The sequence below is a fragment of the Pan troglodytes genome, chromosome 10, assembly GCF_028858775.2.
Source record: "Pan troglodytes isolate AG18354 chromosome 10, NHGRI_mPanTro3-v2.0_pri, whole genome shotgun sequence".
In the NCBI taxonomy this organism is placed as follows: Eukaryota; Metazoa; Chordata; class Mammalia; order Primates; family Hominidae; genus Pan; species Pan troglodytes.
The window spans coordinates 56,535,855-56,558,025 of record NC_072408.2 but is presented as its reverse complement, the minus strand read 5'-3'; the positions used below and the strand labels follow the sequence as shown (position 1 = coordinate 56,558,025).

Sequence of the window (22,171 nt, the reverse complement as noted above, 5' to 3'; positions counted from 1 at the left end):
AAATAGTGGTTGCTATGCATCTTATTCTCTTTCCCATATTGTATATTTAAATAGCCTTTTATAGATTTTTATATAACCTGCATTTCAAAATTCAGGACTCTACATGCAGTACATGCCCAAATACTGTAGAGAGATGTATTCTGTCACCATTGTATTCACAAAACATCAACAGAGGTTTTACTTGCTGCTCAACTATGCAATAATTTTATATATTTTACATTCAGGGGTTGAACCAGATTATCCGATTCTTTCTGGTCTTAAATAGTTTGACAGTTTTCTAGAATATGTTAAAAATGTAATTTAAAAAAAAGCTATTAAATATCTGCATTAGATAACTACTAGCACCTTTTGATCCAGTGAAGAGGAGATCATCAGTAGAATCCACACAGAGCACAGCTTTTGTATGCCCTTCAGCTATGTGAATACACTGAAGTGGAAAAGCTCTGATTCCTTTTGAAGCAGGAAATGGGTTGATTATGCCCCTAAGGTGGGGAAAAAACAAACAAACCAAGACTCACTTCAGTATCATGAGACTATATCATGAGACTAGTTTTGTTTTTTTCCCCTAACTTTAAGAAGTATTTATAAGTAATTAGTAATAAAATCCAGACTGCTCTCTTTTAAGCAAAAGGACAAAGTGTGAAATAATAATAGTGATGGAGTATATCAACTAATCAGGCATCTGCTAACAGCTGCATTCTGCAAAGAGCAAAGACTATAATACATCTAGATTTTCTTATTAATAATTTCATCTCTCCAAGGTTTAACGAAGCCACAATGGGAATTATTTGAGTGTACTGAATTCTGACAAATAAGGAAGAAGCAGAAATGACAAATAACAGGAAAACATAATTCTATGTCAAGCTGGGGTGTAAAGGAACATGCTGGAGAAAGTATAATATATATGCCACCTAAAATACTAAGAAAGCAGATTTCAAACAAAAATTGAAGATAGGAATAATTGAATGAACAGAAATTCTAAAGGGACAATGGGTTAAAAAGAACAAAAACTTAAAGAACTGACAATCTCAAAGAAAATTTTAAAAGAATGAGAATTTAAAATAACAGTGAATGGATAAAGAAAATGTACATACACACAATGGAGTACTATTTAGCCATAAAAAAAGAAAGAGATCATATCATTTGCAACAACATAGATAGAACTGGAGATCATTATGTTAAGTAAAATAAGCCAGGCACAGAAAGAGAAACATTGGATATTCTCACTTATTTATGGGATCTAAAAATCAAACAACTGAACTCATGGACATAGAGAGTAGAAGGACGGTTACCAGAGGCTAGGTAGGGCAGTGGGGGTTGGGAGAGGTGGGGATGTTTAATGGGTACAAAAATAATAGAAAGAATAAAGTAAGACCTACTATTTGATAGCCCAACAGGGTGACTATAGTTGATAATAATTGTACATTTTAAAACTACTAAAAGAGTATAATTGGATTGTTTGTAACACAAAGGATAATTGCTTGAGGGGATGGCTACCCCATTCTCCATGATATGATTATTGTGCATTGCATGCCTGTATCCAAACATCTCATGTACTCCATAAATATATATCTACTATGTACCTGCAAAAATTTAAAATAAAAAAATTAAAAACAATGAAGCTCTTTAGGGAGCTTTCTCATAAATTTGATATTTTTGTAGTTTCTGCTTTATGGCACTGGGCTACGTACTATGGAAATATAAAGATTATCAAAACATTGTCCCTCTCCCAAAGGAATTTAAGATAGGTTCTGAATTAAAATAATGGTGTTGGGGAGGCTAAAGATGATAATGAATTAAGACATGACAAACAGTCAAATGTACCTTCGCTCAAAGCATTATATGCTTCCAATTAGGTTGAATTATGTCCATTATGTAAGACAAATGGCATATTAGGACAAATATAAGGATAAAGGAAAACTGTTTTGTTTCCATCTTCTTAATGAAAGAGAATAATCTTCGAGATGCAAGAGGGCAGAAATGATTAAGAAACGTGAGCCCAAAATAAGTTAGAGCTGACAATGGAGATTTATTCAATACATTCAAGTATTTCTGTTTTTAAATCATTATATCATAGGGTTTTGAAAGTATATGCCATTGTGTAGGCAAAATCCTTGTCAGTACTCTAAGAAATCACAAAGATCAAAAAAAGGGACAAAACATGTAGACCTGATCTTCCAAAAAGCCGGAAAAACGTGGAATTCAGAAACTCAACTTCTCGTTGAGTCTCAAAGAGGAATACATTAAGCAAATCATTATCCACTTAAAAATAAATGTTCACCAACAAAAGATAACATGGGCTCATCAATTTCATGGGGAAAGTTTTTTGTAGGGTTAATAGATACCAATTTAAGGGAATGTCATATTCACAATATATGTTGACTCTAATAAAGCCCATACAATAAGACTTTTAAATGATATCCTTGTGGACAATGTGAATAAGTATGGAACTGTTAGAGTAAAGTATTTCCACAGGTAGTTGAAGAGTCATACCTAACGAGTCAAGGTCACTGCTGATCTGGAAGATCTTTGGTATCTAGTCAATCTTTACCTAGCCCTAGGGAGAAGTGGCATGCTTATTAAATGGATATATTAAAGAACTGGACATTATATTGCCTGAAAAAAATCACTGAAACAAAATTCATTTATTTTATATGCCGACTCACTATCAATGATTTGTTTAATAGAAATAAATATTTCAGGAGAAAGACAGCGATAGATTTACTGCATTCTATGTAGGCCATATATGGAATGAGGTGTAGTTTTAGATGTCCCATTTTAAGAAGAACATTGAAAAATTGGAGCCTTTACAAAACAGTAGAAGCAGAATGAAGGATCTGTAGACTATATTACATAAGGAACAGATGATGAAACTATTGAGCTGATAAAAGAACATTTACTGGAGAGAGGATACAACAGCATAATTTAAAAGGGCTGAATATTTGAAGAGCTGTCATATATAAAGAAAAAGATATATAAAATTAATTCTGGTAAGGGAAAAAAAGGGCTGATGAAGACTAACAAATGGAAATTTAAAGGAGGTAAATTTAGAGTTGAGGAGAAAAAAAACATTTATTTTTAGAGTCTGGTTATAATGATCACAAAAGTGATAGGAGTTTCTTATCCCTATAAATGATATAAGGAATTATTATCTCTGGATATATAATTATGAAATGTGATGCCATGATTTGCATACATGTGTCAATTTGAGATTACTGAAACTAATGCTCAGTAATTTGTAATCTAACAATTTAACCAGATTAAAATTGAAATTGGAGCAAAACCCGCTCAAAAGTCTGAATCTGCCATTTGGAAATTTTGATGTCTTAAGGTTCATAGATATGAACTGAAGCCATCAAATTTACACATATTTCTTCAAATATTGAAAAGGTATGATTCTAAAGAATAGTAGGTTGCTACTGTTAATTCTCAAACAGAAAATATATATGTATATATAGGTCAAAAAGCTGATTATAAGAAAACAATTCATGTTAACAGCCTAAGAGCTATTTTCAATGTGCATTTAATAACAAATCTTCTTAAGAAAAAAGCTAAACAGTACCCTCAGATGTAATACTGTGTCTCCAAAGGTTTCTTTCCTTCAGATTACAAGCTTTATCCTAAGAATCTATTAAATGTTTCCCTGATGATGTAATATTCAACACAATTCTGTCATGTCAAAGGTTATAGTATCATAAAATACTCAGTAAATATTTGCCCCAGTAACTTATGTATGGCACAGTTATTTCCAGGAGATCAGGATGCCTTTTTTTCATTCTTATGTATTTTTATGTCATTGATTATTCAGTCTTTTGAGAAAAAAATCTCAATATTAAACACAGTGTTTTATTAGATACTTTAAAATGTTCTTAAATATTCAGAATACTAGGATTAATATTTTATATAAACTACCAAAGATAATAGAAACTTAATGATATTAGAAACATACAGCCATGGTATTTCTCTATTTGAATTAATCTATTCACATTTTGAAATATAAAATCAACTTTAAACAAGTTTAAGGTTAAATATGGCAAATTTGTACAACAGACTTGATCTGAAGGAGAAAAAAAAATAAACACTTATTTTTGTTCCATGCAAACCTGTAAGGTCTTTTGATACTGGAAATGAAATTAATTTCCTCTCCCTTCCCCTGCCTACCTTCTGGAGGATCTGCTGATGATCAGCAAAAATGGCCATAAAACAAGGAAAACAAGTGCAAAGAGGGAAGACATAAAATGATAATGGTGAAAGGGAATGAGACAGAGAGAAAGAGAAAGAGAAGTTAAGGACCCCCAGAAAAATCCATAAAATGAAAAAAATAACAGTTATTTTTAAAGCTGCACCTATTCTTAAGAATATTTATTTTAAAAAATGCTTCCTTAGTGTTTATTTCCTATTCTTTTTAATTTTTGGTATAATAGTATCCTTTTTTTCTCTAGCATATTTTTATTTTTAATCATATAATCTTTTTACTTAAAATTGCTAAACCAACAAGAAAAAAATACCTTATCTACCTCACACACTTTGAGGCATTAGAAATACCTAATTGTTGAGAGTAAGAAATCTTCTTGACATCAATATTCATAAAACTTGATTTCTTTTAAAGAAAAGATTCAGATTACAGACAGAAAACAGGTATCACAATTTTTAAACTATTATACAAAAAAACCACTACTTTATCTAAAAGGTATGACCACAAAAATGTATTAAAATTATCATGTTTAGAAATATTAGTGCATTTATATGATTTACAACAAGTGATGCATGCAACAAAAATGAGACTTGCTTAGAATTTCTAGGAAGGCACTTTAGAACATCAATGAAATTCCAGAATGTAGGAAAGGCAGGAAAGAAAGTACCTGTGTACCTCCGAGAGAGAGGAGTCACTTTCATCAGACCTATAGTGAAAGAGTTAGAATTATGAGAGAAAGAATACAGATGTCAACAGGTAAGGACACTGACTTTGGACTCAAAATCAACAGCATGAATAACAGATATATAGCAAACATTTCCTTCATAGTGCCCTGCTTTTCTACTTGCACTGGATATTAGCATGTTTAAAGTATAGCTAAGTCACGTAAAAAGTTTGATATTTATGTCTTCTAGCAAGACTTTGGGGGCTAAAATTTTCTAATACTGATATACAAAATCTATCCTCACTTCTAAAATTTAGGCCTTGCAGAAGAACAGTATCAAGTACATGAGATATAGCACTTCAAGGTTTGCTCTATTTAATTTGACTAGTCCTGGAAAAATTTTCCCATTTCAATAACTGTTGATCAATTTTATTCACCTTGATAATTATCACTTTAGATATAGACTCTAATGTTGAAGTTACACAAAATAGATTGTGTTTTCGCACAGAAAGCAAGTCACTCAAAATTTAATAACTTTTGGCTTTAACTTATCTCAAAAACACTGAGTTCTTTTGACTAGGGAGCATCTGAGTAACAGCTGGGGTACTTTAGTGGGCTTTTAAAATGGACAAGTCACTCCTGTTAGCCCTACCTTGAGGCCTCCAAGACTGCAGTGAGTCTGGTTATTATGAAAATCTATTCGACTGTACAACAGGCTTGAGGAGAATGAGGATATGGTGAGTGTTGACATAGAATGTAACCAGAAACAATGTGGGAGATCTGCGTCTTGCTAGTGGGATATGGTTGCTTCAAAAAGGAGCCCCAGAGAAAGTAATGTAAAGGGGTAGTCAAGTTTTTGAAAGTGTAGAGCAGTCAGTTATTCTACATTTTAGTTTATAGAGATGACAACAGAGTCAAATTATTGGTAGCTCATAAAGTATTTCAGTAAAAAATATGGAACTGTGATTAGGTTGTCAAGATTATCAAAAGATTGACAGAAAATATTCTGACTGTGAAGGCAAGGTAGACACAAATTTAGCAACTCTTCGTATACCTAGTGAAACTTGACTTCCCAAAAGTATTCCTAATGTTCAACTTTTCTCAATTAATGACAGAAATAATTTGACAATGTTAAAGAGTATTTTGTTTAATAACACAGGAAAATATTTACCTACCTATATCAATGTAAAGAACATATCTTCTACTAATTAAACCATATTAAAATCTAACGAAGGATCCATAAATAAAAGAATTATCCATAAATTAAGTATATTTATAATTCTTTAAAAACTATGGTATGATTCTCTAAGTTTATAGAGCCATTTAAAATGATCTAAACATGCCAGACAGACAGATCTTAAATGGCATCCTATAAATTTTAGAGATTATTGATATATACAGGGAGGCAATAGCAGAAAACAATCATTATCATTCCAACTCCAAGCAGACAAGTCAGAGTTAATAAATACCTTACGGCAGTATTGTTAGTATGGCATTCTTGCAAGAGAGATTCTGGCTCAATGTGTGGATACTTTGTCATTTCAAATTTGATGACATTTACATTTTCCACATCCCTCCAACTTCTCCACCCCTGCAACCCACTCCCAGTCCTACTCTCTCCATCCATAAAGGTGATTTTTTATTCCAAGAACACAATTATTGAAATCTTGTGGTGAACTTGTCTAGAACAATCAGATGACAAAAACGTGTTGCACTTGTAACAATGGTCTTTGTAAACTGTTATATCCCCCAGAAGTAAAGTAATTTGCCTCTTTCCAACTCAGGCTATCTAAATTAGAGGCTTTTGTGGGCTCACAGAAGCTGAAGAATCTCCAAAAATTTAAACATCAAGTGGTCTCAAAGATTTTTCAGTTCTAATTTACTTGTAAAAGAAAAGGCAAGACAAGTGCTGAAGGCATAGCAATACAAATCTACAAGAGGGAATAATGTTCAGCAGGAAAATAATTTTCTCTAATTTTGGCTGCATGGTTCCTTTCCCATTGGAAAGATGCATAAAATATGGCAAGAGTTCACAAGTCAGGCTCCATCTCCTACACAGAGATGACTACATGTTTTCTACAGACTGTATTGACAGGTTCAGAATATTATATAAATAATTGGGGCTCTTTTCCATAATGACTTACTTATCCTGCTGAACTGATGTGTTTCCCTGAGAAACAGTAAGACGATTAAAAACATTCAGTTCATTACGGGGCCGGCTTGGTGGGGAAGAAGGAGGTGAAAGACTAGCCTCTGAAGTTCCAGAATCTGAGCTACAAGAAAAAAAGAACATTAAGTAGGTGGCTTTAATTGGTTATGATTTGTTAGAAAAGTTATAAGAAACATGCTCTTTAAAAAAAAAAAAAGCTCTTTATTAGAGAACTCCTTCTTTCCTTTCTTCCTTTTTTGTAAGATAAAATGCATTCTGAACAATTTTTAAAATTTTTCACTGGATTTTGTTACATTGGCCACAAGATGGCACTAAAGAGAAGATTCTGTCTGCTGAAATCAGAAGTCAGTATAAGAATAAAGCAAGCCACATTTAAAATTATACAATTTTAGAATCAAGAGAAAGTTGCTCACTTTACAGATGAGGAAAGAGACCCAGAGAGCTTACGAGATGTTTGCTTATTCAGTTGGTTCATTCATCTATTTTTAAATCATTTATGTGCTCCATCCCCATTTCCCAATTATTCTTGAGAGATTTAATTCAGTAGACACAGGCAAACTACATCTTTAAGTACAGGAAGCAAGGGTGATAAGAAGGATAATTTCGGCCAGGCACGGTGGCTCACGCCTGTAATCCCAGCACTTTGGGAGGCCGAGGCGGGCGGATCATGAGGTCAGAGATTTAGAGCATCCTGGCTAACATGGTGAAACCCCGTCTCTACTAAAAATACAAAAAAATTAGCTGGGCGTGGTGGCGGGCGCCGGTAGTCCCAGCTACTCGGGAGACTGAGGCAGGAGAATGGTGTGAACCCGGGAGGCGGAGTTTGCAGTGAGCCGAGATAGCGCCACTGCACTCCAGCCTGGGCAACAGAGCGAGACTCCATCTCAAAAAAAAAAAAAAAAAAAAAGGATAATTTCTATGACATTCAAGTCAGCTAAACCCATGGTCAAAAAAGACAGTGTGCATCTTGGCACAGGGTAGTGGATGGTATAGAATTGTCCATTTAGGCACGGAAAATAAATGAACACTTCTTTTTAAATATATTCACATTTATTTTTATGTCAAAGAAATTAAAGTAATTCACTTCACTAATATTTAAATGTAAATTCGCATAAATGCTTTCAAGGACATGTCTGAGATCTGCCTGTCACATGCAGAACAGGTAAACTGAGGGAGGGGTGGCAGGGTAACAGTGGTTCTAATCCAATCAACTTCTGCATGCTGTCATGTTGCAATTTGTAAACGCCCAGTTAAGTGGATAATCAGATTATACTATGTACTGCTAAGTAAACTAACCCTCACAAAACACACAGAAGAAACATTGAGGATAATACCAACAACGTAAACATGAGAGAGCAACAAGAAAATGGCACAATAACACACCCTATGATTAATATTAGTTTTTCTGTCAGCCACTCTAAAGAGGTAGGGTCAAGATCAGTTTTAGCTGACATGGCAATGACGGTCAAAATTAATTCTAAATTTTTCTATTAATAGAAGACTATCTGAAATATAGACTTAATAAGCCTTACCTCAAGTATATATTAACTCTTAAAATGATATACACAAATAACTGGCAAGTAAGTAAGTGGACATGATCAGGGACAAGTGCTCAAATATTTTTACAGGTATATGTATGACCAAGAATATTAGACCACCGAGCCAAGCCAAAAGCTGACTTGACTGTCTTGATTAGTCAAATAGTCATAACCACAGCACCAGCCTAAATCTGGAAAATAATTTCATGATTATCTTTAGCATCTAAGTGCAGCAGGCATTTAATACAGTCTAGCAGGTAAAACACATTAGTCACTTACTGCTTTTGTTCCTTGGCCTTTGATTTTTCTGCTTTCTCATATGCCTTTCTCCTTGTTACAGGAGAAGGCTCTGGAATTTTTTTTTCTGATAGAGATGACTGCCTGGAACTAAAGTAAAAGAAGATTCTTTAATTACCTAATTCTAAATTTGCACATACAACTTTGGTAGATAGTCAATCTAAAATTTGTAATAGGTTAATAACTGGAACCTGAGAAAGATTATTACTTGAGAACAAAAAATAAAACTAACATAGGAAAATATTACATGAGTTATAGTTGATGGAAGCTCAGCAACTATAATTTTTAAATTGGTGATCTTATTAAATATGTAACAACTTACTATCTTTGAATATAAATATCAGTGATATACTGCCAAATAGCCACAACAAATATTTTAGATGTGTTTTAATTTCATTGGTAATTATTTCAGATGAAGAAAAATTATCTTTATAGTTTTGTAAGAACAAAAATATTAGAATATCAGAATATGAGAAACAATGAGATTTAATGAATTAATATTGAGACACAATCACAAAATAGTTCTATAGGTAATCATACACACACAAAAATACATAATTATTTTACTTAGCTAGTGTTTAATTTGTATCTATGTATATTTTAGTAATAAAAGTATTCTGGCCTTAAATATTTTAAATGCCAAATGTCTGCTTGTAATTAAAAATTCAAGAAAATAATTTTTGTATATGGTGGTAATGAATTTTAACTGAAAAAAAAAAAAGTCTGGGCCAGGCATGGTGGCTCACACCTGTAATCCCAACACTTTGGGAGGCTGAGGTGGGTGGATCACTTGAGGTCATGAGTTCAAAACCAGCCTGGAAAACATGGTGAAACTCTGTCTCTATTAAAAATACCAAAATTAGCTGAGTGTGGTGGCGGGCGCCTGTAATCCCAGCTACTTGGGAGGCTGAGGCAGGAGAATCGCTTGAAGCCAGGAGGCAGAGACTGCAGTGAGCCAAGATCACATCACTGCACTCCAGTCTGGGCAACAGAGCAAGACTCCGCCAAAAAAAAAAAAAAAAAAAAAGTCTGGGAAAAAAAAAAACACTAAGGAATTAGACAGCAACACTTCCAGAATGGGTTTGCATGATTCCTATTTAAAAGCAAAAACTAAATGTAATTAAATTTTGTGTGCTTGATTTTTTCTAATCAGGAAATCACATTTTAGCAATCCTGCATCATTTAAATTATAAGCATCACCTGAGTAAAATTACGCAGTAATGGCTTATAAGAGTTACTGCACCAAGTGAGTGACCAAACTCTCACAATGTATAAAGAATTACAAATATATGAGTATAAGCATGTGAATTTATGAAAACTTTAAAGTAAGTTATTTAGAGGCAGAGCCCAAAAGATATTTTTTACAACCTGTCATAAAGGATACATTTTTAAAATGTAAAAAGACAAATAGATTACCTGAATCTGGATTCCAGGCCACAGATTTAGTCTTGAAGTTCCAAAAGTCTCACTCATCTGACAGACTAAATACCTAACACATTTAGTTCCTAAAATCTGACCTCAGTTCTACATCACTACCTTCACCAAAAGCATTTCTTCTATTCTTATCTTATCACAAAAGCAATGAAGCCATAAACTATTCTGGTTAGCAATCTCTAACAGCAGATCCAACAGTTAATTACATAGGCCACCTCAAGCACATGCAAGAAAGTTCTGTCATCATTAAAATTAATTCTGGAACAAAAGGTAGCAGATGGGATACTGAATGGAAAACAATGAAAATGTCCTCATAAAATGAAGAATATTATGAAAAATGGCTATTCAAGGTTGGAAAGTTTGTTATTTTGTATTATTTACAGATCATATAGTGTGTGCCACTTTTGGGGGGGCAATATTCCTCAGTGCAGAGATGTATTCATTCCATAAATTATCTGCTAGATCACATGTGAGGATTAGTTTGAAAAATAACGTTAAAAATCTTTACCAGTGAATGACTAATCTAATATTAATATAACTATCAAAACACACACATGCACACATGGTACACATATGTACACACACACATACACATACGCATACACACACAGGACTATGTGGGAAAATCTTTCTTTGTCCTCAAGATAATAATTAAAAATATTCTATGCAAGATTTATTTTGAATAGAAGGTTTTTTGTTCAGATTATCATAGGAAAGAGAATATTTCCTCCTTCAAATCTTTAATAATACCAATAAAAATATTTTTGGGGCATACACTCATCCCAGAATATGCAATATGCTTCAAGGTAAAAAATTAGGAAAGCTCAAAATGTATTAAAATTGTAATTGGTATTTTCTTTTTTCTTTAAAAGTCAGCAAACATTTACTATCCTGACAGGACTCTTAAAACTAGGATATAGGTAATTTAGAGCAAATTTAAGAGTCTAAACTTTCTGTTTATACATAATAGTTATATAATGGTTTTATAGGTATAACTTTAATTTAGGTATTTCTATATATGTATTTTCTGTAATTCATAAGTCAGCCTTTATAAAAATTATAACCCTTAAGAATGATCCTAAAACTTGGAGACAAGACAAAGCAATTCAACAAAGGACATCTCATCTTAAATTATTTCAACTCTCCAATACCTTAGGGGAGACAACACCTAGCAAATTATTTCGAAAACCAGAGATCAAATTTATATAAATTTTAAATAATAGAAATAAGAAATTAGCAACATGCATACTTTTTTTTTTTAAAGCCAAAAGAAAAGAAGTTAGTGTAGCTGGGCCAAACTTACATGCTGCCTATCTTAGAAGGTAAGCCAGGTGGGGGAGAGAGCTCTTTTTCCCTAGCAGAAGTACCACTTGTCTCTGTATTCATTCCAATCTCTTGCCCTTCTGCAACAGGTGTGAGAGGGCCAGGCAAGGAGGCATCTCCTGTACTAGTGTCTGAAGCTAGTTCACTGCTATCTGCATACAGCAATTCCATCTGAGTGGTGGTTCTCCTTCGGGCCTAGTCAAAGAATGGAAGGAAAAGCAATCAGGAGCAAACTCTTGCATAGAAGCTGATTAGAGAACAGAGATTTATATGAGTTTGAAATAGGTAAAACATTTAGCGTGTCTTTTCCTAGAAGGTGTGCCAAACATAGCATGTGAGATAGTGACAAGCCAGAGCTATATAGCTAGATAAAACCTTTAGAGGCCAAAATAATAGCCAACATTTGTATTGTACTTATATGCCAGGCCCTGTTCCAAACACATTATTATATTAGCACGAGATAGGTAATATCATTATCTCAATTCCAAATTGAGGAAACTGAGGCAAAAAAGCTAAGTAATTTGGCCAAGGTCATATACCTAGTAAGTGGCAAAGCCAGATTCAAGGCCAGGCTGTCTGCCTCCAACATTACTGTGCTCTCCTGCCACTTGCGGCCAGCTCCCTCAACATATAATTAAAAAAAAAAGAAAGAAAGAAAAAGAAGAAGAAGAAGAAAGACATTAAACCAAAAGATAATTGCAGGAAAGCTCAGCTAAATCCTGGTTTTTCCCATGCTTAATTTATTTTTCTAATACAATTTTTTTTCAATTATTGTAAGCCTCTTCCCATGATGCCTTAAATATATGTTTAATTTGCCCACTGGACAACACCAGCTAGTATCAGCTTTGGGCAGCCTTCTGAGGCAAGTAAAGGTTATTTTCCTAGAATCTAAACTCACTATAAGCATTCCTTTCCTTACTCTTGACAACCAAGTGACTCTCCGGTTATTGCTCAGTTAGTTGTTGATGTCACTAAAGTACTAACAGATAATCAAGTGGTTTACCAGATTATAAGCCTCCAGAAAGGAGCAAACCTGTTTTTTCAGCTGTATAGCTCTAGCTCTTAACACACTGCTGGTACATACAAATTTAAAATATATAATCAACTTCATTTTTTTCAATAAATGAAAAAGAAATGATATGAGATCCGGCAGGGTGCGGTGGCTCACACCTGTAATCCCAGCACTTTGGGAGGCCGAGGCAGGTGGATCACGGGGTCAGGAGATTGAGACCATCCTGGCTAACATGGTGAAACCCCGTCTCTACCAAAAATACAAAAAATTAGCTGGGCGTGGTGGTGGGCGCCTGTTGTCCCAGCTACTCAGGAGGCTGAGGCAGGAGAATGGTGTGAACCCGGAAGGCGGAGGTTGCAGTGAGCTGAGATCGCACCACTGCACTCCAGCCTGGGCGATAGAGCAAGACTCTGTCTCAAAAAAAAAAAAAAAAAAAGAAATGATACGAGATCCTTTTCAGGCATCTTAGCAGTTCAAACGGAGTAGCAGGTAGCACTTCAGAAAATGTTTTAAAAGAGAAAGCCCTGTAGCCATTTTTTATAGTCTTAATTCTCTCCACAGCCAAGAACCTAGAGCAGAGATGAAATTTTTCTTGGGAATTCTTAAGCCAGGTGGTTCTTTCAGGAGATGACCTTTAGGTCACCACTTCACATCTCTCTCTAATGTCCCACAGTGGCATAACTAAATAGGCTTTCTCAGAGCCTGAAAGATCAAATTTATCTTAAGAGATTCTCTCCTTTGCTTAGGACTAGATCCGAACCATAGCAGAATGTTTTATTTGAGTTTTGGTAACTTCTGTTTAGACACTTAGAATAATAAAACACAAACCACATGTTGCGAAGCCAATAGCTCAAAGATCATGTGTAAGAGCCTGGAGATGTTTTTTGATTGGCTTAACCAGTGTTTTAATAATCCGTGAAATCTATGTAAAAATCCGTATTTAAGAATTCTCTTGAAAAAACAAAGGATCTGGTAGCCTTAGGCCCACATTCCCACACAGCAAAAATGAGCAAAACTTGATGGTGGCTATTTCCTTTTAGATGGGGCATGTACTCTCCAGGAAATCATAATGATGAACCGTTCATTGTATATCCAGCTAAATTAGTCATTTGCATTACCTGATTAACCACTGTGGGCCTTAAATATATACTATCCATTGCACAGTATTATTATTTCAGGTCCTGATTCAATCCATTCATTCAACAATATTTAATAAGCACTGCAAGAATTCTTTGTTTTCAAACATTGTATGATTGTTAGTCAAATCACCTACTATCAAATGCTACCACATTCAACCTGATATGTACCATAGCTATCTCACACATTTAACTGCATGTATAATTTATATCATTTTTTAAAACCCTACAAATACGCATCATAGCTTCATAAATTTTTAACACATAATAATTACAGATTAGATTATTATTAAAACCACCTCAAGGCACAGTTAAACAAATAAGAAACACTTAAGAACACACTAGAATGCTAAAATTTAAAAAATCTCCTGCCAATCTAAATGACTGAGATTGTATGCCACTACAGAGTCTACAATTTAGTTAATCAGCAGCTTAAGAATCACCCCCCATAATTGTGTTATCTAGTGGGAAAAATATAAGAATACAGTAAAGCCCAATTTCCACCAAGGAGAATTTTTTTTTTTTTTTTTTGAGACAGAGTCTCTCTCCATTGCCCAGGCTGGAGTGCAGTTGCGCGATCTCGGTTCACTGCAAGCTTCACCTCCTGGGTTCAAGAGATTCTCCTGCCTCAGCCTCCCGAGTAGCTGGGACTACAGGCACCTACCACCACGCCCAGCTAATTTTTTTTTTTTTTTTTGTATTTTTAGTAGAGACGGGTTTTCGCCGTGTTAGTCAGGATGGTCTCCATCTCCTGACCTCCTGATCATCCGCCTTGGCCTCCCAAGTGCTGGAATTACAGGCATGAGCCACCGTATCTGGCCAGAGAAATTTTTTAATATAAATTTTTTCAGTTACCACTTAAAGGGAAATATGATTTAAAAAACTAAATAAAGAAGAGCTTTAGTAAAACCATGCCCTCTTGCTAATCTATTAAGAGTCAAATCTGAACCTATGTGTTAAATAGTGATAACAAATAATGGTGTAAAACATGTTTACCTGATACTTTTAGTTCTCCTTACCTTGTTCTTAGGTTTCACTTCACCACAAAGCTTCATGAGATCTGAAGACAGCGTGCTATATGCAAATAAATAATTAAGCACAAGAATAAATAGAAAATTATTATAGAAAACTATAGCTCCTCTGTATCAACGACTACAAAAAATTTATATGCCTATGGGAAATACAGAAAGACAATATTTAAAGTCAAAATGAATTAATTTAAAAATAATTCATTTATGTTCCTTAAATATTTCAATATTTTCATTTTAAAATTTATGATAGTTAAGCATGACTTAACTTGGTTTCTATTTACTGTTTCTAAGTGCTATTCACTAGGCCATTAGATTGAAAATTATTTCTGTTTTATGGTAATTGTTTGATACAAGATGAAAGTATTTAAAATATGTAAATAAGTCAACTCTATTGTTTCTAAAGGCCTTCTTACCTTCCTTCTGATCCTGGGCTGTTTAAAGGAGCATCCTCATCAGTACTATCCTCTACATTTTCTACAAAAAAATGTTTAAAATGTAAGCATTATCCCCATGTCACAGTTTGAATGGTGACTGCAATCCATAGGCTGTAATAAACAACAGCTCAACATCTCAATATGGGCACGATGGTTTTAGTAGCTGAATCTAAATAGACAGAATTGTAGAAAAGTATTTCTAAAAACTCTCCTTTGATTGTGTGTTCTAGAATGAGTAAAACATGTTCAAATAGGAAAACCATGACTTTGAATGGTAAACTGTAGAAGAGTAACATCCTTCTGAATGAGATGGGTACATATGAATACTGCAGAGTCATGTATGTATCCTGTACCATCCAAACATACAATAATCCACTGTTTAAAAATATAAAGTAAATGCTACATGAGCCTCCTTTAATGTACTGAGTCAACCAAGAATACTACATAAAGTGTAAATATAGTTGTTATACTTTATCAGTTATGCCAATGTACTTAAATATTTTTCCTTTTTTAATTTTTGTATTTTTGCCTACATACAGAGAGAGAAGGTGTGCATGAGGGTGTTCAGAAGTCACGCATCAGCATGCAGCTAATTCACATGAACACAGAAGACAAAAACAATAGGCTTGCATGCAACAGCTCTGTAAACTAATACAAATAAACCACTGCTATTTCAGAACAACTGTAGTAGACTAGTGAAAAGGGAGAAGAATTAAACATATAAAACTGTTAGGAAGTCAGTAAATAAAACAGCCACAGAAAGTAAACGACTTAAAATGCCAGCGAGCCCCTAACATAGGTGTAGGTTTTTTTAATGTATATTTTATTATAAAAATCATTCAATAAATCTAAAGACAAAATTATGAGCAACATATACATTAAAGAAAAATATATAGGGTTCATCCCCTTTTAATTTTTAATTTTATATAATACAGGTAGGCTATGGCACCATTAGTCAATTGATTCATTTCTCTTCACAAATGTTCTCTTCCTTTCTCATTGTTCAGTAATACTTGGTATTATTACCTAAAATAGAATCATATCTAGGACTCACTCAAAGGGGTTTACTTTCTGAAGTGAAAAAAATGGTGATTTTGCAGGCAATATGTATCTCATTAGAGGGAGGCTCAAGGACTTGCTTCACAGAAAAGATAACTGAGTTCTAAGGTACTGAATTAGTCAGTAACATAGAAAATTATGTTATAAAGAAATGACAAACCTAGCCTCTGTTTTCCATGTGTTTTAACAGCAGGCTAAGATTTGCTAGTATTTTTCTTGCACAGTGTGATGAAATTAAATGTTAAACATCATGCAAGTGCTTCGTAAAAAGCTCTTAACTCCTGCTTATGCCTGTATGCCTTAGTTAGAGATAATGGTGTCTTGACAGAACCAGTCTGGCCAGAGCCCAGAGGATCCCACTCAGATGGTCACCAACTCAGGCCCTCTTCAGGACCAAGTTTGGTCTGAAGCATTATGGTTACCTGGGCAGCAGGACACACCAACAACTCACTGTTGTACTCTCAACTCTGAGAACACAACTCTAGCCCAAGGTTAGCTTCTTTTCTTATCACAGTAGCTTTAAAGCCAAAGACAAAACAAAACTCTCAAATACCCTAAAGTTAATCTATATCATTGTAAAGTTTCACAGTCTCACTTCACTGGAAGTTAACCAAACAGTTGGATTTTTAAAAGTCTTCCTTTAAAGTTATTCTTTTAAAAAGTTTTTTATATATATAGCTTCTGTATACTAATTATATATTTAAAAATTTAACATTGCAGCCCCTGAGACTGCCGTCCTTAGAAAGGCCTGCTTGGAAAACTGGACTTTGGCTGACATCTGAAAACAGCTCTCACAGCGTTCCCAGTCAACTGTTAGCCAATAAAAGTGGCTCACAGTGCACTAGAAACTTCGTGCAAATAATATGGCTTATGCTGAACACTTGCTTTCCTTCTGGAAGTCTAGACTGACAGAAGGTACATATGTCACCCTCCCCAGTAAAACCCTGGGGCACTGAGCATCTACTGGACTTTCCTGGATATAAACATTGCACAAATATTGCTGTGTTTTTTGTTCTGGAGAAAGAAAGCACTCTGTGTGATCTCTTATCGGAGGGAGAGAGATACGAATGCCTGGATACAGATTCCTCCAGAGTCCATCTGTGTCTTTTTCCCTTATGAACATTGATATCATAAATCTTAGTCATGAATACAACCATATGCTAAGCCCTCTGAGTCTTCTAGCAAATCTCTGATGATAGTGGTGACCGTGGGGATCCCAACACAGATATAGAAAAATAAGGATGTTCTTTAAAGGCTACAAAAGTACAACCCTGTGAGCATGGGGCGCTGGCCCTGGCTCATCCTCTACCCTTCAGTTCCATCATTCCATGTCATGAACTTGCTGCTCTGGAGCATCAACCTGTTTGTAGGCCTCAAGCACACAAAAGTGTGGCTAAATTCCTATGCCTTAGCTTTTGCTGCCCCTCTGCCTGGAGCAACTCTCTGGCCCCAATTCAACCTTGTCTTTTTCCTGGCTAACTCTTTTTCTTCACTTATGTTTTAGCTTAAATGTCATCTCCTCCAGAAAGCCTTCATTAACTCCTCCATTCTTGTTAGGTAGTCCCACTCTGTGCTCCCATAACTGTACAGATCTCAATCATTGCCTTCACTGCAATATATCATAATCTGTTCATAGTCTCTCCTCCTCAGTAGGGCATCAAGTCCATAAGGACAAAATCAGCATCTCACTCATCTTTGAATCCCAGCATCCAGCCCAATGATTGTGATAAAACTGGAGAACAACTAAATGATTTTTAAAGCAATGCACCTATAACTTTCTAGCTTCTGTGGGTTTAAATTTCATTGTTTTCTCATCTCATGCTTTTTATTTAGCTCCTTTCGTCTAGAGAGAGCCCCAGTCCCTAGGGCAAATTTCTGTCATGAGTCATAGGATACATTAGCTGAATGAGTTCCTACTCTCTGCTTCTGACCCTTCAAGCTATAGAAAATTGAAATTTGTTCGAAAGTTGGAAAACAGAGACACTGCTCATCAAATTAGCAACTTAATATTCTTCTGCACATAAAGACATCAAATAATTTATCTTTCAAGTTAAAAGACAGCATATATTTCTATGAATTGAGCCACTAAGAAGAACAAACAGAAGGAGGAGGAGAACAAGAAGGAGGAGAAAGATGAAGAAGGGGGAGAAAGATAAAGAAGAAGAGGAGGAGGAGAGAAAGAAGGAGGAACACAATAAATTAAAGTACAATTAAAAAAAGAAGAGGAGGAGGGAAAGAAGAGAAGGACGGACTGGGGAGGAGAAGCAAGAGAAGGAGGGAGAGGAAGAGTGAGAGGGACAGAGGAAGGAGGAGGCAAAGAAACATGCTTGATAACACATAGAATGGAAAAGTGCTAGTTATAATGCCAGGTACTTGAATAGCCTGACCAATATTGTTTCAACCTGTTCAGGTAAAATCCTTTGGATAGTTTTGTTCAGTTTACAATATTTAAAAGTGTGTGCTTAAATTTACAAAAATAAAACAGATAAGTATATATATATATACCAAAGATATATACAGAAGAAAGTTATTTATGAGGTTAAAACCATAGATGCACGTTAATAGATATATTTAAAAATTTTAACGGAACATAAATATTATGTTTTTCTATAAGGAAGAGAAAGAACACAGGGGGTTTATGAAACTGGAGGCACAACTGGAACTCAGATAATAAAAGAGACAACTAACAAAAGCATACTTCTTCAAACATCTAAGGATTTTAAAATCAGGAATGTTTAATAAAAGACTTAGTGTGTTTGTGGGCATGGATACATTTCAAAAAAGATCATGCAAAAACCACTTGACGGCCAATAAAAATCTTTAAAATAAGATGTACCACAATTAGTGTACATGAACAATTAGTAATTCATGCAGCTGTAGGATACACAGAAAGCTAAACATACTTACCTAATGGTACGCTATCTAGATCTGTGTAAATAACAGCAAAAAGGAAACAAAAAGCAATACTCCAATCAAAACAGATCCAATGTTAAAATCTCCCACATAAAACAAGATTATGTACCATTTACATGTAGAATAGATGCCATAGCAAACACTTATAAATTTATTTTTAAGGCAGTGAGATATGCAGAGTAAAGTAATGAAACTTGGTTACTATTTTAAGTAATTTAGATAACCAATATGAAAACTTGATTGGTCTTCTTTGCCCATAAAAACTAATTGCTTAATAAGGTTAAGTAAGCCATTTTAAATTGGTAACCATTTCTTGGAATGACAATAATTACCTCGCCAAAATGTACACATGCAAATTAAAGAAAGAATAATTATTAAAAGCATGAGTAAATATAGCATCTATTCAGTCAAGCCATAGGGGAAAGGGATATACTATACCATGTTCAAAAAGCAAAGCTACCATGCAAATTCATTTAACTAAAATTGAGAGCAAATTACCTTGTAAAGCATGGCCTAGTAAAGCATCTAGCTCAGGATTTAATTCTGCCTTCTCTTTCAACATATGGAATAAGAGCTGGTTTTGGGTAGCACTGGTTATTTCTGTTTGTTTGAGTCGACCTTCCAGTACTTTAATTTGAGCCTCTTTCTGGGCAGCCTGAAGACCCTGAAACACAACAAAAAATTATCTTAGGTCATACGAAACAGGATCTACCACACAAAGATCTGTATCAAACAGCAAATGAATATGATATATGGGTTTTGACATCAGATAGACCTCGAGTCATCCCAGCTCCTCCAGTAACTGGCTTAGTGATCATGTACAAGTTCACCTGTCCAAGATGTTATCTTCTGGATTCTCAGTTTCCTCATATGCAAAATGAGATCAATAATAATTACCTTTTAGCACATTGTGAAAATTAAGTGAGATGGCATAAGAACAGAAAGAGTCTAACAGTCCCAACATGGAAAAAAAAAAAAGTGAGTCAGAAACCATTATCACCTTCAACATTTGAGCACGGTTTTCTTACAGGTGACAAATTAGAGCATTTACATTCAAAATAAGAGAATGATTAAATTATTTTTTCTTTTCTGATTTGCTTTTGATCTGTAAAGAATCAATGTTAAATTAGTTATGATACCAAATTTGTTTGCATGCTGAGAAATTTCTTCTAATTTTTCCTTTGTTAAAGCAAAGGGGAAATTATTTCTTCTTTAAGTTGTTTATCTGCTCTAATAAACAAACATAATGGATAACATGCTAATGAAATTAATCTAAATATTTCTTACTCTTCCTGACTCTAAAGAAAGGTAAAAGAAATACTTTCCAATTATGAATAATCTTCTTCCTTATTACAAAGCAAAGGGTTACTACAGAAAGATAAACAAAACTACAATGAATTAGTCAAAACTTAGATTTTCAGTAACAGTGTGGTTGTATCTTACCTTATTGATGCCCATTGACAGGAAGTGATCTAGCAAGTATCGGGCTTCTGTAAGGGTGCAGGCATTAATAACTGCAGTAACATCCAATGTCTCACCTTCTTCCTGTATAAAATCAGCATAATATGATGACCATTACTTTGAGCTGAAAACAGAAGGCAACAGCCTATTGTTTCACATATTTATTTCCTAGTATTGGGTTAGCTAATGAGATGCTCAGATAAGTGCAATATATGATCAATACCCCAAGAAACATAGGGTTTAGTTGAAAAGACACATTTAAGCAGTTAAGAATTCAAGGTGGGATGTAAAGATGACCCATGTGTTATATAAACAACAAATGTTATCACACAATCAGCAGAGAAATCTGAAAAGCAAGCAGGAAGTGGCATACATGTAAAACCTAAGCATTAGATTAGACCAGGAAATAGAAAATACTTTCATGTAAAAACTGAAAGTGCTTTGAACAATAAACAATACAAAAGTACCTTTCATTAAACCATTACGCTTTTTTAAAAATTACAAACCTTTGCTTCTTCCATCTGCATTATGTTGGCCTGACAATCAGAAATACTGTCATTGATGTAATCAATATTAGCAGTCAGTGACTCCATCTCTTCATTGATATTAGCCACATTTTTATCTCCCTCTCCATTCTCCTTGACTATCTTCTCCCTTCTTTTTGAAAGTTTCTCTCGTCTTTTTGTGAGTTCCTCCCGTTGCTATTGAGAAAGCAGGTTGGATTTTAAGAAATTATGTTCACTTATTTATATACAGTACCATCAAACCCCCCCCACCCCCCCAAAAAAACTTGGTAAGTGTTAAATTTACCCAGGGAACAAAATTGGAAGAGTAAAATTAACAGTCAGCTAAGGGGGAGCGTATCTACTCTCTATTTTCCACACCTTGAGGAGTCTATTCATATCTGCCTCCATGTTGGAAATGGTCATCTTCTGCATGATGATGTCTGTGACCCTGCGCTCAAGGAGCTGCCACTTCATGCGAGCTGTCTTGGAAATAAACACTCGGCCAGTCAATCCTTTCCTCTGATATTTTTTCCTATAATCATATAAAACAGACAAGCTCGATTACTTATGCACTTATTTGATTGTGCACTGCCAAATAATGAGCCATTTTTTCATTTAAGTACAACATTCAGTATTAACGGCCAAGAAGATTACATCAGCAGGAACAGAATTATGTAGACCTGTTTCCATTTGTTGCCGGCGTTGGTAAGGCCTGGACTCTCGCCACAGGCATTCTCATTTTCTGCTGGGCTCCTGTCCTTGATGCATCTGTTTCGACAGCAGCTGCACTGGAACCTGTGTCCTGAGCAGGGGCATCAGATGAACTCAGCTTCCGAGTAACTTTCCCAGCCACTTTATCTGACATGGGTCTTACTTGCCGACGAAGAGCTGTAACCTGAAATTGCAGCAAAGGTTGACTCATTCTCTTAGTCTATAGAAATACATCATTTATCTCAAAGTCAGAAGGTTTCTTCCAAATGGTCAGCTTGCTTACTGTA

At 34.7% G+C, this 22,171-nt stretch overlaps 1 protein-coding gene across 19 annotated transcripts in view; it reads right to left on the bottom strand.

Moving 5' to 3' along the window:
* The window catches only part of KIF21A (kinesin family member 21A), a 149,939-nt gene that overhangs the window by 17,871 nt on the left and 109,897 nt on the right, over positions 1-22,171 (bottom strand). For 2 of the 19 annotated variants that reach the window (XM_016923647.4, XM_016923644.4), the window contains 14 exons: positions 21,854-22,068; positions 21,552-21,705; positions 21,174-21,368; positions 20,650-20,751; positions 19,705-19,870; positions 19,201-19,221; positions 15,214-15,274; positions 14,789-14,843; positions 11,602-11,816; positions 8,847-8,954; positions 7,004-7,132; positions 4,863-4,901; positions 4,162-4,176; positions 346-482 (listed from right to left, as the gene is read on the bottom strand). In XM_016923647.4, the coding sequence (XP_016779136.1) occupies positions 346-482; positions 4,162-4,176; positions 4,863-4,901; positions 7,004-7,132; positions 8,847-8,954; positions 11,602-11,816; positions 14,789-14,843; positions 15,214-15,274; positions 19,201-19,221; positions 19,705-19,870; positions 20,650-20,751; positions 21,174-21,368; positions 21,552-21,705; positions 21,854-22,068 (1,612 nt within the window). The remainder of the gene's footprint in view (positions 1-345; positions 483-4,161; positions 4,177-4,862; positions 4,902-7,003; positions 7,133-8,846; positions 8,955-11,601; positions 11,817-14,788; positions 14,844-15,213; positions 15,275-19,200; positions 19,222-19,704; positions 19,871-20,649; positions 20,752-21,173; positions 21,369-21,551; positions 21,706-21,853; positions 22,069-22,171) is intronic. The other 17 variants (XM_016923648.4, XM_003313766.6, XM_054664356.2 and 14 more) reach the window with 12 other exon arrangements.